This window comes from Catharus ustulatus, chromosome 1, assembly GCF_009819885.2.
Source record: "Catharus ustulatus isolate bCatUst1 chromosome 1, bCatUst1.pri.v2, whole genome shotgun sequence".
Lineage (NCBI taxonomy): Eukaryota > Metazoa > Chordata > Aves > Passeriformes > Turdidae > Catharus > Catharus ustulatus.
In genome coordinates, this window is record NC_046221.1 from 164,604,522 (window position 1) to 164,621,795 (window position 17,274).

General features: G+C 61.1%; 2 protein-coding genes across 2 annotated transcripts in view; one reads left to right on the forward strand and one right to left on the reverse strand.

The window, feature by feature from the left end:
* LOC116994948 (erythroblast NAD(P)(+)--arginine ADP-ribosyltransferase-like) overlaps positions 1-17,274 on the reverse strand; it is a 268,873-nt gene that overhangs the window by 109,400 nt on the left and 142,199 nt on the right. The window lies entirely within an intron of this gene.
* Positions 1-17,274, forward strand: part of LOC116994619 (5-oxoprolinase-like) — a 46,991-nt gene that overhangs the window by 6,373 nt on the left and 23,344 nt on the right. The window contains exons 3-12 of the mRNA XM_033056464.1: positions 1,058-1,172; positions 2,893-3,016; positions 4,744-4,939; positions 6,237-6,402; positions 9,151-9,289; positions 10,109-10,176; positions 11,954-12,237; positions 13,406-13,518; positions 14,851-15,021; positions 16,913-17,050. Coding sequence (XP_032912355.1) covers positions 1,058-1,172; positions 2,893-3,016; positions 4,744-4,939; positions 6,237-6,402; positions 9,151-9,289; positions 10,109-10,176; positions 11,954-12,237; positions 13,406-13,518; positions 14,851-15,021; positions 16,913-17,050 — 1,514 coding nt within the window. The remainder of the gene's footprint in view (positions 1-1,057; positions 1,173-2,892; positions 3,017-4,743; positions 4,940-6,236; positions 6,403-9,150; positions 9,290-10,108; positions 10,177-11,953; positions 12,238-13,405; positions 13,519-14,850; positions 15,022-16,912; positions 17,051-17,274) is intronic.

Consider the following 17,274-nt stretch of genomic DNA (forward strand, 5'->3'; position numbering starts at 1 on the left):
GTCCCAGTGCCATCCCAGTGCCACCCGCTCCTGTCCCAGTGCCACCCACTCCTGTCCCAGTGCCACCTCAGTGCCACCCCAGTGCCACCCACTCCTGTCCCAGTGCCACCTCAGTGCCACCCACTCCTGTCCCAGTGCCACCTCAGTGCCACCTCAGTGCCACCCACTCCTGTCCCAGTGCCACCCACTCCTGTCCCAGTGCCACACCAGTGCCACCCACTCCTGTCCCAGTGCCACCCGCTCCTGTCCCAGTGCCATCCCAGTGCCATCCCAGTGCCACCCACTCCTGTCCCAGTGCCATCCCAGTGCCACCCTCTCCTGTCCCAGTGCCACCCCAGTGCCACCCGCTCCTGTCCCAGTGCCACCCCAGTGCCACCCGCTCCTGTCCCAGTGCCATCCCAGTGCCACCCCAGTGCCACCCACTCCTGTCCCAGTGCCACCCACTCCTGTCCCAGTGCCACCCGCTCCTGTCCCAGTGCCATCCCAGTGCCACCCCAGTGCCACCCACTCCTGTCCCAGTGCCACCCGCTCCTGTCCCAGTGCCATCCCAGTGCCATCCCAGTGCCACCCACTCCTGTCCCAGTGCCACCCACTCCTGTCCCAGTGCCACCCCAGTGCCACCCGCTCCTGTCCCAGTGCCATCCCAGTGCCACCCGCTCCTGTCCCAGTGCCATCCCAGTGCCACCCCAGTGCCACCCACTCCTGTCCCAGTGCCACCCACTCCTGTCCCAGTGCCACCCGCTCCTGTCCCAATGCCACCCCAGTGCCACCCCAGTGCCACCCACCCCTGTCCCAGTGCCACCCGCTCCTGTCCCAGTGACATCCCAGTGCCACCCGCTCCTGTCCCAGTGCCACCCACATCTGTCCCAGTGCCATCCCAGTCCTGTCCCATTTCACCCAGTGCCACCCCCGTGTCCCCCCTGTGTCCCCACAGGAGGTGGCCATGCCCTTGGTGCCACCCCCGTGTCCCCACGGTGTCCCCACGTGTCCCCTCAGGAGGTGGCCGTGTCCCCCAGTGCCACCCCCGTGTCCCCACGGTGTCCCCGTGTCCCCGCAGGAGGTGGCCATGCCAGACATGCTGTACGAGGAGGTCATCGAGGTGGACGAGCGGATTGTCCCCGAGCAGCCGGATTGTCACCTGCCCGGGAGTGACAGCTGGCCCCGGGTACAAGGTGGGTGGCACTGCCATTGTCACCTGCCCGGGAGTGACACCTGGCCCCGGGTACAAGGTGGGTGGCACTGCCATTGTCACCTGCCCGGGAGTGACACCTGGCCCCGGGTACAAGGTGGGTGGCACTGCCATTGTCACCTGTCCGGGAGTGACACCTGGCCCCGGGTACAAGGTGGGTGGCACTGCCATTGTCACCTGTCCCTCAGTGACAGCTGGCCCCGGGTACAAGGTGGGTGGCAGTGCCATTGTCACCTGTCCCTCAGTCACACCTGGCCCCGGGTACAAGGTGGGTGGCACTGCCATTGTCACCTGTCCCTCAGTGACACCTGGCCCCGGGTACAAGGTGGGTGGCACTGCCATTGTCACCTGTCCCTCAGTGACAGCTGGCCCCGGGTACAAGGTGGGTGGCACTGCCATTGTCACCTCCCTGGTGGCACTGCCATTGTCACCTGTCCAGGTGGGACATGGGGGTGGCACCGAGGGTGACACCGGGCAGGTGACAATCCTGGGTGGCACTGGGTGGCTTTGGGGGGTCTGGGGGTTGGGATTTTGGGTTTTTTTGGGGTTTTTTTTGTTTTTTTTTTGTTTTTTGGTTTTGGGGTTTTTGGATTTTGGGTATTTGGGGTTTTTGGGTTTTGGGGGTTTTGGGGTTTTGGGGGATTTGGGGATTTTTGGGATTTTTGGGGATTTGGGGTTTTTGAGTTTTTGGGGTTTTGGGGATTTGGGATTTTTGGGATTTTTTGTGTTTTATGGGGTTTTTGGGGATTTGGGGGTTTTGGGGTTTTGGGGTTTTTGAGGTTTTTCGGTTTTTTGGGGATTTTTGGGTTTTGGGTTTGGGATTGTTTGGGTTTTTGGGTTTGGGGATTTGGGGTTTTTGGGGTTTTGGGGATTTGGGGTTTGGGGGTATTTTGGGTTTTTTGGGTTTGGGGATTTGGGGTTTTTTGGGGTTTTTGGGTTTTCGGGTTTTGGTGTTTTTGGTGTTTTGGGGATTTTGGGGTTTTTGGGATTTGGGGTTTTGGGGGTTTTTGGGGGATTTTTTTGGGTTTTTACTATTTTTGGGGTGTCCCTGACCCCTCTCTCCCCTCAGGCTGTTCTGGGGTCACCCTGCTGGTGCAGTTTGGGGTTTTTAGGATGTTTTGGGTTTTTTGGGTTTTGGGGTTTTTGGAGTTTTGGGTTTTTGGGATTTTTGGGTTTTTTGGGTTTTGGGTTTTTTGGGGTTTTGGGGGTTTTGGGGTTTGGGATTTTTTGGGGTTTTGGGGTTTTTGGAGTTTTGGGTTTTGGGGATTTTTGGGTTTTTTGGGTTTGTGGGGTTTTGGGTTTTTGGGATTTTTGGGTTTTTTGGGTTTTGGGGATTTGGGGTTTTTGGGGTTTTGGGTTTTTGGTTTTGAGGTTTTGGATTTTTTTGTTTTATTTGGGTTTTTTTGGGGGTTTTTGGGTTTTTTGGGGTTTTGGGGTTTTTGGGTTTTGGAGTTTCGGGTTTTGGGGTTTTTGAGATTTGGGTTTTTTTAGTTTTTGGGATTTTGGGTTTTTTGGGTTTTGGGGTTTTGGAGATATGGGGTTTTTTTCGTTTTTTTTTATCTTTTGAGGTTTTTTGGTTTTTTTTGTTGTTTTTGGGGTGTCCCTGACCCCTCTCCCCCCCAGGCTGTTCCGGGGTCACTCTCCTGGTGCAGTTTGGGATATTTTGGTATTTTTGGGGTGTCCCTGACCCCTCTGTCCCCCAGGCTGTTCCGGGGTCACCCTGCTGGTGCAGAAGCCGCTGGACCTGGAGCGGCTCCGGGGGGACCTCGAGGGGCTCCTGAACCGCGGCTTCCGGAGCCTGGCGGTGCTGCTGCTGCACAGCTACGCGTGAGTGAGAGATTTGGGGGGTTTGGGGGGATTTGGGGGGATTTGGGGGGTCCCAGGGAGGATTTGGGGTCCCAAATCCCTGCTGCTGCTGCACAGCTACGCGTGAGTGGGGGATTTGGGGGATTTGGGGGGTCCCGGGGGGATTTGGGGGGTCCCAGAGGGGGTTTGGGGGGTCCTGGGGGGATTTGGGGGGATTTGGGGGGTCCTGGGGAAGATTTGGGGTCTCCAATCCCTGCTGCTGCTGCACAGCTACGCGCGAGTGCCAGATTTTGGGGGGGATTTTGGGGGATTTTGGGGGGATTTGGGGGGGTCCTGGGAGGGTTTGGTGGGATTTGGGGTCCCAGGGGGGATTTGGGGTCTCCAGGACCGGCTGCTGCTGCACAGCTCTAAGTGAGTTTGGGATTTTGGGGGGATTTTGGAGAGATTTGGGAGGGTTTGGGGTCATCAGAACCTGGTGCTGCTGCACAGCTACGCGTGAGTGAGAGATTTTGGGGGGATTTGGGGGGTCCCGGGGGGATTTGGGGGGTCCCAGGGCGGGTTTGGGATCCTCAATCCCTGCTGCTGCACAGCTACGCGTGAGTGTCAGATTTTGGGGGGGATTTTGGGGGAATTTTGGGGGTCCCAGGGGCGATTTGGGGTCTCCAGGACTCGCTGCTGCTGCACAGCTGTGCGTGAGTGGGGTCTGGGGGGGTCCAGGTGTGACACAGGTGACACCCAGGTGTGTCTCACAGGTGGCCAGGACATGAGCGGCAGGTGGGGGTTGGGGTCACTCGGGTGTGTCCCCAGGTGTGTCCCCAGGTGTGACCCAGGTGTGACACAGGTGTGTCCCCAGGTGTGACCCAGGTGTGACACAGGTGTGTCCCCAGATGTGTCCCCAGGTGTGACCCAGGTGTGACCCAGGTGTGTCCCAGGTGTGTCCCCAGGTGTGTCCCCAGGTGTGACCCAGGTGTGTCCCCGGGTCTGTCCCCAGGTGTCACTCAGGTGTGACCCAGGTGTGTCCCCAGGTGTGTCCCAGGTGTGTCCCAGGTGTGTCCCCAGGTGTGTCCCCAGGTTTGACTCAGGTGTGACCCAGGTGTGACACAGGTGTGACACACAGGTGGCTCAGATGTGATTCAGGTGACACAGGTGGCACACAGGTGTGATACAGGTGTCCCCAGGTGTGACCCAGGTGTGTCCCCACAGGTGGCCCAAGCACGAGGAGCAGGTGGCCGCGCTGGCCCTGCAGCTGGGTTTCTCTCAGGTGTCACTCAGGTGTCACTCAGGTGTCACTCAGGTGTCCCCAGGTGTGACCCAGGTGTGTCCCCACAGGTGGCCCGAGCACGAGGAGCAGGTGGCCGTGCTGGCCCTCGAGCTGGGTTTCTCTCAGGTGTCACTCAGGTGTCACTCAGGTGTCACTCAGGTGTCCCCAGGTGTGACCCAGGTGTGTCCCCACAGGTGGCCCGTGCACGAGGAGCAGGTGGCCGCGCTGGCCCTGGGGCTGGGTTTCTCTCAGGTGTCACTCGGGTGTCACTCAGATGACTCAGGTGTCACTCAGGTGTCACTCAGGTGTCACTCAGGTGTGACCCAGGTGTGACCCAGGTGTGTCCCCACAGGTGGCCCGAGCACGAGGAGCAGGTGGCCGCGCTGGCCCTGGATCTGGGTTTCTCTCAGGTGTCACTCAGGTGTCACTCAGGTGTCACTCAGGTGTCACTCAGGTGTCCCCAGGTGTGACACAGCTGTCCCCACAGGTGGCCCGAGCACGAGGAGCAGGTGGCCGCGCTGGCCCTGGATCTGGGTTTCTCTCAGGTGTCCCTGTCCTCGGGGGTGGCGCGCATGGCCCGGGCCGTGCCCCGCGGCCTCACGGCCTGTGTGGACGCTTACCTGAGCCCAGGTGTGCGCAGCTACCTGCACAGCTTCTGCCAGGGCTTCCGGGACGGGCTCCAGGTGAGACCGGACACGGGGACACGGGGGGACATGGGGGGACATGGGGACATCTGGGGGGACACCTGGAGGGGCACTGGGACAACTGGGAAGACACCTGGGGACATCTGGGGAGACACCTGGGGACATCTGGGGACACCCCATGGACACCTAGGGACCCATGGGGGGACACCTGGGGGGCAGTGGGACACCTGGGGACATCTGGGGACACCTGAGGGGCACGGGGACACCTGGGGGGACATGGGGACACCTGGGGGGACACCTGGGGACACCTGGGATGGCACTGGGACACCTGGGGACACCTGGAGGGACACTGGGGCATCATGGTGACATCACAGGGACACCCGGCGACATCCCATGGACACCTGGGAACACCTGGGGTGGCACTGGGACACATGGGGACACCTAGAGACACCTGGGGGGACACCTGGGGACACCTGGGGTGGCACGGGGACACCTGGGGACATCACAGGGATGTGACAGGGACGGGCTGGGACACCCCAGGGACCCACGGTGACGTCACAATGACGTCATAGTGACACCCCCCCTGGGGGACACCCCCGATTTCCCATTGGTATCGCCCAAAATCCCCCGAACCCCAAACCCCAAACCCCCCCTGTACCCCATAAAAACCCCATGAAAACCCCATACAAACCCCACAAACCCCGTTGTTTCAGGGTGTCCGGGTGCTGTTCATGCGTTCCGACGGGGGGCTCACCCCATAAAAACCCCACAAACCCCATACAAACCCCATACAAACCCCATAAAAACCCCACAAACCCCACAAACCCCGATGTTTCAGGGTGTCCGGGTGCTGTTCATGCGCTCGGACGGGGGACTCACCCCATACAAACCCCACAAACCCCATAAAAACCCCATAAACACCCCACAAACCCCATTGTTTTAGGGTGTCCGTGTGCTGTTCATGCGCTCGGACGGGGGGCTCACCCCATACAAACCCCATACAAACCCCACAAACCCCATACAAACCCCACAAACCCCATACAAACCCCATACAAACCCCATAAACACCCCATACAAACCCCATTGTTTCGGGGGGTCCGGGTGCTGTTCATGCGCTCGGACGGCGGGCTCACCCCATAAACACCCCATAAACACCCCATAAAAACCCCATAAAAACCCCATAAACACCCCACAAACCCCATAAAAACCCCACAAACCCCACAAACCCCAAATCCCACAGGGTGTCCGTGTGCTGTTCATGCGCTCGGACGGGGGCTCACCCCATACAAACCCCATACAAACCCCATAAAAACCCCACAAACCCCAAATCCCACAGGGGGTCCGGGTGCTGTTCATGCGCTCGGACGGCGGGCTCACCCCCATGGCCCGGTTCCGGGGGTCCCAGGCCATCCTGTCCGGCCCCGCCGCGGGGGTCGTGGGCTACGCCAGGACCACCTTCGACCCCCGGGACGGGACCCCCGTGATCGGCTTCGACATGGGAGGTGAGCGGGATTTGGGGTTTGGGATGGGGGATTTGGGGTCTGGGGGATTTGGGGTGCGGGGGTGCAGGGAATTTTGGGTGCAGAGGATTTAGGGTGTGGGGGATTTGGGGGATTTGGGGTGTGGGGGATTTGGGGTGAGGGGGATTTAGGGGGTTTGGGTTCAGGGGGATTTGGGGTACAGGGGGTTTGGGGTTTGGGGTGTGAGATTTGGGGTGAGGGGGATTTGGGGTGCAGTGATTTGGGGTCTGGGATTTGGGATGTGGGATTTGGGGGATTTGGGGTGCGGGATTTGGGGTGAGGGGGATTTGGGGTCTGGGATTTGGGATGTGGATTTGGGGGATTTGGGGTGCGGGATTTGGGGTGCGGGGGATTGGGAGTGCGGAGGATTTGGGGTCTGGGGGATTTGGGGTGCAGGGATTTGGGGTCTGGGGTATTGGGGTGTGGGGGATTCGGGGTGTGGGGGATTTGGGGTGTGGGGATTTGGGGGATTTGGGGATTTGGGGTGCGGGATTTGGGATTTGGGGTCTGGGGGATTGGGGTCTGGAGGATTTGGGGTGTGGGGGATTTGGGGTGTGGGATTTGGGGTGTGGGGGATTTGGGGTGTGGGATTTGGGGTGTGGGGGGTTTGGGGTGTGGGATTTGGGGTTTGGGGTGCAGGGATTTGGGGTGGGGGGGATTGGGGTCTGGAGGATTTGGGATTTGGGGTGTGGGGGGTTTGGGATGTGGGGGATTTTGGGTGCGGGATTTGGGGTGCGGGGGGCTTGGGATTTGGGGAGGTCTGAGATTTGGGGTGTGGGGGATTTGGGGTGCAGGGGATTTGGGGTCTAGGGGATTGGGGGTATGGGGGTCCCCTGGGGATTTAGGGTGCGGGGATTTGGGGGATTTGGGGTCTGGGCTATTTGGGGTTCAGGGGGATTTGGGGTGCAGGGGATTTGAGGTGTGGGAGATTTGGGGGTCTGGGGGATTTGGGATACAGGGGGTTTGGGGTACGGGGGGTTTGGGGTATGGGGGGTTCTGGGATTTGGGGTCGGGGGGGTTTGGGGTGCAGGGGGTGCAGTGGATTTAGGGTGCGGGGGATTTGGGGTATGGAGGGATTGGGGGTTCGGGGTACCAGGGGGATTTGAGGTGTGGGGGATTTGGGGTTTGGGGGGATTTGAGGTGCGGGGGATTTGGGGTCTGGGGATTTGGGGTGCGGGGGATTTGGGGTGAGGGGGATTCGGGGTGCGGGGGGGTCTGGGGGATTGGGAGTGTGGTGGGTTTGGGGTGAGGGGGATTTGGGGTATTTGGGGTTTGGGGGGTGCAGGGGATTTGGGGTGCAGGAGGATTTGGGGTGCAGGGAGTTGGAGGTGCGGGGGATTTGGGGGTCTGGGGGATTTGGGGTGCGGGATTTGGGGTGCGGGGGATTTGGGGTGAGGGGGATTGGGGTCTGGAGGATTTGGGATTTGGGGTGTGGGGGATTTGAGGTACGGGGGGTTTGGGGTATGGGGGATTTGGGATTTGGGGGATTTGGGGTCTGGACGATTTGGGGTTCAGGGGCATTTGGGATGTGAGGATTTGGGGTCTGGGGAATTTGGGGTGCAGGGGATTGGGGTGTGGGGGATTTGGGGTGTGGGGGGATTTGGGGTGCCAGGGGTTTGGGGCGCGGGATTTGGGGATTTGGGGTCTGGGGGGGTCCTGTGGGGATTTGGGGTGCAGGGGATTTGGGGTGAGGGGGTTTTGGGGTACGGGAGGTTTGGGGTACGGGGGGTTTGGGGTGCGGAGGATTTGGGGTCTGGGGGATTTGGGATCTGGGGGGTTTGGGGTGCAGGGGATTTGGGGTGCGGGGGTTTGGGATGTGGGGGGATTGGGGTGTGGGGGATTTGAGGTGTGGGGGGGGTCCCCTGGGGATTTGGGGTCTGGGGGGGATCCCGTTGGGGCTGGGGGTCCTGGGGGTCCCCAGGCACCTCGACCAACGTGAGCCACGGTCAGTGTTTGGGGTCAGTGTTTGGGGTCAGTTTGGGGTCAGTGTTTGTGGTCAGTGTTTGTGGTCAGTGTTTGGGGTCAGTCAGTGTTTGGCGTCCCCAGGCACCTCGACGGACGTGAGCCGTTGTCAGGGGTTGGGGTCTCTATTTGGGGTCACTTTGGGGTCAGTTTGGGGTCACTCTGTGGTCACTCTGGGGTCACTCTGGGGTCACTCTGTGGTCACTCAGTGTGTTTGGTGTCCCAGGCACCTCGACGGACGTGAGCCGTTATCAGTGTTTGGGGTCACTCTGTGGTCACTCTGGGGTCACTCTGTGGTCACTCTGGGGTCACTCTGTGGCCACTCACTGTTTGGTGTCCCAGGCACCTCGACGGACGTGAGCCGCTGTCAGGGGTTGGGGTCACTTTGGGGTCACTCTGTGGTCACTCTGGGGTCACTCTGTGGTCACTCACTCATTGTTTGGTGTCCCCAGGCACCTCGGTGGACGTGAGCCGCTGTCAGGGGTTGGGGTCACTCTGTGGTCACTCTGGGGTCACTCTGGGGTCACTCTGTGGTCACTCACTGTTTGGTGTCCCAGGCACCTCGGTGGACGTGAGCCGCTGTCAGGGGTTGGGGTCACTCTGGGGTCACTCTGTGGTCACTCTGGGGTCACTCTGGGGGTCACTCTGTGGTCACTCTGAGGTCACTCTGGGGTCACTCTGTGGTCACTCAGTGTTTGGGGTCACTCTGGGGTCACTCTGGGGTCACTCTGTGGTCACTCTGTGGTCACTCACTGTTTGGTGTCCCAGGCACCTCGACGGACGTGAGCCGCTTTGCGGGCGCGCTGGAGCACGTGTTCGAGGCCAGCACGGCCGGAGTGTCCATCCAGGCCCCGCAGCTGGACATCAACACCGTGGCCGCGGGGGGAGGGTCCCGCCTCTTCTTCCGGTGGGGAGGGCTGGCCCCTGTCACCTTGGTGTCACCAATGTCCCCTCGGTGTCCCCATGGATGTCCCCATGGATGTCTCCCTGTCACCTTGGTGTCACCTGTCCCCTCAGTGTCCCCTCAGTGTCCCTCAGTGTCCCCTCAGTGTCCCCTTCTTGACCCCTCAATGTCCCTCAGTGTCCCTCAGTGTCCCTCGGTGTCCCCTCAGTGTCCCTCAGTGTCCCCAATGTCCCCTCAGTGTCCCCCTGTCCCCTCAGTGTCCCCTCAGTGTCCTCTCAGTATCCCCTGTGTCCCCTTAGTGTCCCAATGCTGTCCCCTCAATGCCCCCTCCATGTCCCCTCACTGTCTCTCAGTGTCCCCATGGTGTCCCCTTGGTGTCCCCAATGTCCCCTCAGTGTCCCCTCAGTGTCCCCTCAGTGTCCCCAATGTCCCCTCAGTGTCCCTCAGTGTCCCCCTGTCCCCTCAGTGTCCCCGTGGTGTCCCCTCAGTGTCCCCTCAGTGTCCCCACGGTGTCCCCTCTGTGTCCCCATGATGTCCCCTCAGTGTCCCTCAGTGTCCCCTCAGTGTCCCCTCAGTGTCCCCAATGTCCCCACAGTGTCCCCTCAGTGTTCCCTGTCCCCTCAGTGTCCCCTCAGTGTCCCCTCAGTGTCCCCACAATGTCCCCTCAGTGTCCCCTTCTTGACCCCTCAGTGTCCCTCAGTGTCCCCTCAGTGTCCCCTTCTTGACCCCTCAATGTCCCTCAGTGTCCCTCAGTGTCCCTCAGTGTCCCCTCAGTGTCCCTCAGTGTCCCCAATGTCCCCTCAGTGTCCCCTGTCCCCTCAGGTCCGGTCTCTACGTTGTCGGTCCCGAATCCGCGGGGGCGCACCCGGGCCCGGCGTGTTACCGCAAGGGTGAGTGGCATTGTCACCTGTGTCACTGTCATTGTCACTGTCATTGTCACCTGTGTGTCACTGTCACCTGTGTGTCACTGTCACTGCCCGGCGTGTTACCGCAAGGGTGAGTGGCACTGTCATTGTCATTGTCACTGTCATTGTCACTGTCACTGTCATCTGTGTCTCTGTGTCCCCTGTTACCGCAAGGGTGAGTGGCACTGTCATTGTCACTGTCACCTGTGTCACCTGTGTCACTGTCACTGCCCAGCGTGTTACTGCAAGGGTGAGTGGCATTGTCACCTGTGTCACTGTCATTGTCACAGTCACTGTCACCTGTGTCACCTGTGTCACTGTCACTGCCCGGCGTGTTACTGCAAGGGTGAGTGGCACTGTCATTGTCACTGTCACCTGTGTGTCACCTGTGTGTCACCTGTGTGTCACTGTCACTGCCCGGTGTGTTACCGCAAGGGTGAGTGGCACTGTCATTGTCACTGTCACCTGTGTCACCTGTGTCACTGTCACTGCCCGGCGTGTTACTGCAAGGGTGAGTGGCATTGTCACCTGTGTCACTGTCATTGCCACCTGTGTCACCTGTGTGTCATTGTCACCTGTGTCATTGTCACCTGTGTGACCTGTGTGTCATTGTCACCTGTGTCACTGTCACCTTTGTGTCACCTGTGTGTCACCTGTTACCACAAGGGTGAGTGTCACTGTCATTGTCATTGTCACCTGTGTCACTGTCACCTGTGTCACTGTCACTGTCACTACCTGGCGTGTTACTGCAAGGGTGAGTGTCACTGTCACCTGTGTCACTGTCACCTGTGTCACTGTCACCTGTGTGTCACCTGTGTGTCACCTGTGTGTCATCGTTACCTGTGTGTCACTGTGTCCCCTGTTACTGCAAAGGTGAGTGTCACTGTCATTGTCACCTGTGTGTCACCTGTGTCACCATCACCTGTTACCGCAAGGGTGAGTGTCACTGTCATTGTCACTGTCACCTGTGTGTCACTTGTGTCACTGTGTCACCTGTGTGCTCCCCGTGTCCCCTGATTGTTACCACAAGGGTGAGTGCGGGACAGCCCTGTCACCTGTGTCACCTGAGTGTCCCCGGTGTCCCCTGTGTCCCTCCTGACTGTCCCCTGACTGTCACCATGTCCCCCGGTGTCCCCAGGGTGTCCCCTGACCGTCCCCTGAGTGTCCCCTGAGTGTCCCCTGAGTGTCACCTCATGTCCCAGTGTTCCCAGGGTGTCCCTTGACCATCCCCTGACTGTCCCCTGACTGTCCCCATGTTCCCTGACTGTCCCTGTGTCCCCAGGGTGTCCCTTGACTGTCCCATGACTGTCCCCGTGTCCCCTGACTGTCCCTGTGTTTCCAGGGTGTCCCCTGACTGTCCCCTGACTGTCCCCATGTCCCCTGACTGTCCCTGTTTCCCCAGGGTGTCCCCTGACCATTCCCTGACTGTCCCCTGCCTGTCCCCTGACTGTCCTGATGTCCCCAGGGGGTCCTCTGACTGTCCCCTGACTGTCCCCGTGTCCCCCAGTGTTCCCAGGGTGTCCCCTGACTGTCCCCTCGGTGTCCCCGTGTCCCCAGGGTGTCCCCTGCCTGTCCCCTGCCTGTCCCCGTGTCCCCAGGGTGTCCCCTGACCATTCCCTGACTGACCCCTGACTGTCCCGGTGTCCCCAGGGGGTCCCCTGACTGTCCCCTTGTGTCTCCGTGTCCCCAGGGGGTCCCCGGACCATCCCCCAGTGTCCCCGTGTCCCCAGGGTGTCCCCTGACTGTCCCCTCGTGTCCCCAGGGGGTCCCCTGACGGTCACCGACGCCAACCTTGTCCTGGGCCGGCTGCTCCCCGAGTACTTCCCGCGGATCTTCGGGCCGGGCGAGGACCAGCCGCTGTGCCGGGACAGCGCGGTGGCCGCGTTCCGTCACCTGGCCGCCACCATCGGGGACTTCCGGAGTGCCACGGGGGACAGCGCTGTCCCCGACGTGTCCCCCGAGCCGCCCTCGGTCGAGGAGGTGGCGCTGGGCTTCATCCGCGTGGCCAACGAGGCCATGTGCCGGCCCATCCGCGCGCTGACACAGGTGGGTGTGACATTGTCATTGTCATTGTCACCTGTGTGTCACTGAGGCCATGTGCCGGCCCATCCGCGCCCTGACACAGGTGGGTGTGACATTGTCATTGTCATTGTCACCTGTGTGTCACTGAGGCCATGTGCCGGCCCATCCGCGCCCTGACACAGGTGGGTGTGACATTGTCATTGTCATTGTCACCTGGGTGTCATTGAGTGTCCCTGTGTGTCACTGAGGCCATGTGCCAGCCCATCCGCGCCCTGACACAGGTGGGTGACATTGTCATTGTCATTGTCACCTGTGTCACCTGTGTCACCTGTGTCACCTGGTGTCATCTGGGTGTCATTGAGTGTCACTGTCTGTCCCTGTCTGTCACTGACTGTCACTGGGTGTCCTTGAGTGTCACTGACTGTCCCTGTCTGTCTCTGAGTGTCACTGGGTGTCACTGATTGTCACTGGGTGTCACCTGGTGTCATTGAGTGTCTCTGGGTGTCACTGAGTGTCCCTGACTGTCCCTGACTGTCCCTGACTGTCCCTGTCTGTCCCTGACTGTCCCCGTCTGTCCCTGTCTGTCCCTGACTGTCCCTGTCTGTCCCCGTCTGTCCCCTGTCTGTCCCCTGACTGTCCCTGACTGTCCCTGACTGTCCCTGTCTGTCCCTGACTGTCCCCGTCTGTCCCCGTCTGTCCCCGTCTGTCCCCTGTCTGTCCCCTGACTGTCCCTGACTGTCCCTGACTGTCCCTGTCTGTCCCTGACTGTCCCTGACTGTCCCTGTCTGTCCCTGACTGTCTCCGACTGTCCCTGAGTGTCCCTGACTGTCCTTGACTGTCCCTGACTGTCCCTGAGTGTCCCTGACTGTCTCCGACTGTCCCTGTCTGTCCCTGACTGTCCTTGACTGTCCCTGACTGTCCCTGACTGTCCCTGTCTGTCCCTGACTGTCCCTGAGTGTCCCTGTCTGTCCCTGACTGTCCCTGACTGTCCCTGCCTGTCCCTGGTTGTCCCTGAGTGTCCCTGACTGTCCCTGTCTGTCCCTGAGTGTCCCTGACTGTCCCTGACTGTCCCCGACTGTCCCTGACTGTCCCTGAGTGTCCCTGTCTGTCCCTGTCTGTCACTGGCTGTCCCTGACTGTCCCTGAGTGTCCCTGACTGTCCCTGACTGTCCCTGTCTGTCCCCCCGTGCCAGGCTCGGGGACACGACGCCTCCCGTCACATCCTGGCGTGTTTCGGTGGCGCGGGCGGGCAGCACGCGTGTGCCATCGCCCGCACGCTGCGCATGGCGCGGGTCTGCGTGCACCGGTACCGGGACGGGGCTGGGGGGCTTGGGGGGTCCTGAGGGGAGTTTGGGGAGGGGTCCCGGGGGGTCCTGAGGGGTTTGGGGGGATCCGGAATGGGGTTTTGGGGGCTTGGTGGGTCCCAGGATGGGGTTTGGGGGATCCGGAATGAGTTTTGGGAGGGGTTTGTGGGGTCCTGGGGGGTTTGGGGGGGTTTGGTGGGGGGTCCTGGAGGGGCTTCGGGGGTGCCGAATGGGGTTTGGGGAGTCCTGGGGGGTCCTCGAAGTGGGGTTTGGGGGAGTTTGGGGGAGGGGTCTCGGGGGGTTCTGGGGGGTTTGGGGACCCTCGGGGTGGGGTACCGGGGGGGGTCCTGGGGGTTTTAGGGGGATTCTGAGGGATTTGGGGGATCCTGAGGGGCTTGGGGGGTCCCGGGGGGGAGTTTGGGGAGGGGTCCTGGGGGGTCCTGAGGGATTTGGGGGGTTCTGGGGGTTTGGGGGGAGCCGGAATGGGGTTTGGGAAGGTCCCCGGGGGGGGCTTGGGAGGCTCCCGTCGGGGCCTGGGGGGGCCCGGGGGGCTTGGGGGGACTTTGGGGAGGGGTCTCGGGGGGTCCTGAGGGGTCCGGAATGGGGGGGTCCTGGGGGGAGTTTGGGGGGTCTTGAGGGGTTTGGGGGAGTCCCGTGATGGGGCTTGGAGGGTCCTTGGGGTCCTGGGAGGTTTGGGGGGTCTTGAGGGGGTTTGGGGTGGGGGTCCTGAGGGATTTGGGGACCCTCGGGGTGGGGTCCCGCGGGGGTCCTGGGGGTTTGGGGGGGTTCTGGGGGGTTTGGGAATGTTTGGGGGATCCCGTGGGGGAGTTTGGGGAGGGGGCCCCGGGGGGCTTGGGGAGTTTGGGGGGTCCTGGGGAGTTTTGGGGGGTCCTGAGGGGTTTGGGGACCCCCGGGATGGAGTTTGGGAGGGTTCTGGGGGGTTTGGGGGGACTTGAGGGGTCCTGGAGGTCTTGGGGTGTCCTGGGTGGGGTTTGGGGGTGTCCCCTGATGTCCCCTCGCTGTCCCCTCGCTGTCCCCTGATGTCCCCGATGTCCCCAGGCACAGCGGGCTGCTGTCGGGCTGTCTGGGGGCTGTCCCCTCGCTGTCCCCCGCTGTCCCCTGATGTCCCCGTGTCCCCAGGCACAGCGGGCTGCTCTCGGGCTGTCCCCTCGCTGTCCCCTCTCTGTCCCCTGCTGTCCCCTGATGTCCCCGTATCCCCAGGCACAGCGGGCTGCTCTCGGGCTGTCTGGGGGCTGTCTGAGGACTGTCCCCTCGCTGTCCCCTCGCTGTCCCCTGCTGTCCCCTGCTGTCCCCTGATGTCCCCGTGTCCCCAGGCACAGCGGGCTGCTCTCGGCGCTCGGGCTGGCTCTCGCCGATGTCGTGCACGAGGAGCAGGAGCCGTGCGCGCTCCCGTACGGCCCCGGCGCGTTCCCGCGCCTCGAGCAGCGGCTGCGGGAGCTCGAGCGGCGCTGCCGGGACGCGCTGCGGGGACAGGGGTTCGCCGAGTGAGTGACAAAGGGACAGGGGGTGACAAAAGGGACAGGGGACAGTGACAAAAGGGACAGGGGTTCGCCGAGTGAGTGACAAAGGGGACAGGGGACAGTGACAGGGGACAGGGGTTCGCCGAGTGAGTGACAAAAGGGACAGGGGACAGTGACAGTGACAGGGGACAAGGGACAGGGGTTCGCCGAGTGAGTGACAAAGGGGACAGTGACAGGGGACAGGGGACAGGGGTTCGCCGAGTGAGTGACAAAGGGGACAGGGGTTCACCGAGTGAGTGACAAAGGGGACAGGGGTTCACCGAGTGAGTGACAAAAGGGACAGGGGTTCGCTGAGTGAGTGACAAAGGGACAGGGGTTCGCTGAGTGAGTGACAAAAGGGACAGGGGTTCGCTGAGTGAGTGACAAAAGGGACAGGGGACAGGGGTTCGCTGAGTGAGTGACAAAGGGGACAGGGTGACAAAAGGGACAGGGGACAGTGACAGGGGACAGGGGTTCACCGAGTGAGTGACAAAGGGGACAGGGGTTCGCCGAGTGAGTGACAAAGGGGACAGGGTGACAAAAGGGACAGGGGTTCACCGAGTGAGTGACAAAGGGGACAGGGGACAGTGACAGTGACAGGGGACAGGGCTTCGCTGAGTGAGTGACAAAAGGGACAGGGGACAGGGTGACAAAAGGGACAGGGGTTCACTGAGTGAGTGACAAAGGGACAGGGGACAGGGGACAGTGACAGGGGACAGGGGTTCGGAGAGTGAGTGAGGGGACAGGGGACAAAAGGGACAGAGGTTTGGAGAGTGAGTGTGGGGACAATGACAGTGACAGGGGTTCACTGAGTGAGTGTGGGGACAGTGACGGGGACAGGGGGTGATAAAGGGACAAGGGTTCACAGGGTGAGAGTGGGGACAGGGGACAGGGTGACAAAGGGACAGGGGTTCACAGGGTGAGAGTGGGGACAGGGGACAGGGTGACAAAGGGACAGGGGTTCACAGGGTGAGAGTGGGGACAGGGGACAGGGTGACAAAGGGACAGGGGTTCACTGAGTGAGAGCAGGGACAGCGACAGGGGGTGACAAAAGTGACAATCGCCACAAATGCTGACAGGCGCGACAAACGCGGGGGGGACGGGAGGGAGAGCCGGACGGGGCGAGATGGGGACAGGGGACAGCGGGATGGGGACAGGGGACAGCGGGATGGGGACAGGCTGACACAGGGACAGGGTGACACGGGGACAGGCTGATGGGATGGCGGGATGATGTGGTGATGGTGACACTGGGGATGGGGTGACATGGTGACAGTGACAGGGTGACAACAGTGACAGAGATAAATTCACAGTGACACAGTGATGTGGTGACAGTGACAAAGTGACACCAATGACACAGTGACAGTGACACTGTGACAGTGACAGACACAGTGACAGTAACACAGTGACAGTGACACAGTGACACAGTGACAGTGACACAGTGACAGTGACACAGTGACAGTAACACAGTGACAGTGACACAGTGACACAGTGACACAGTGACAGTGACACAGTGACAGTGACACAGTGACACAGTGACACAGTGACAGTGACACAGTGACAGTGACACAGTGACACAGTGACAGTGACACAGTGACAGTGACACAGTGACACAGTGACACAGACACAGTGACAGTGACACAGTGACACAGTGACACAGTGACAATGACACAGTGACATAGTGACAGTGACACAGTGACAGTGACACAGTGACAGTGACAATGATACAGTGACACAGTGACAATGACACCGTGACAATGACACAATGACACAGTGACACAATGACAGTGACACAGTGACAATGACACAATGACACAATGACACAGTGACACAGTGACACCCTGACCCGGTGCCACCGTGTCCCCGTGGCTGTCCCCAGCGAGCAGATTGTCACCGAGCCCTTCCTGCACATGCGCTACGATGGCACCGACGGCGCCCTCATGGTGTCAGCGCGGGGCCACCCCGCCCGGCCGGACACGTGCCAGGCTGGGGACTTCCTGGGGGCCTTCACCGAGCGGTGAGTGCCACCACTGCCACCACCCTGTCCTGGTGCCACCACCCTGTCCTGGTGTCACCAACTCTGTCCTGGTGTCACCAGCCCTGTCCCAGTGCCACCAGTCCCATCCCAGTGTCACCAACCCCATCCCAGTGCTACCAACCGTGTCCCAGTGCCACCAGTCCTGTCCCAGTGTCACCAACCCTGTCCCAGTTTCACCAGCCCTGTCCCAGTGTCACTACCCT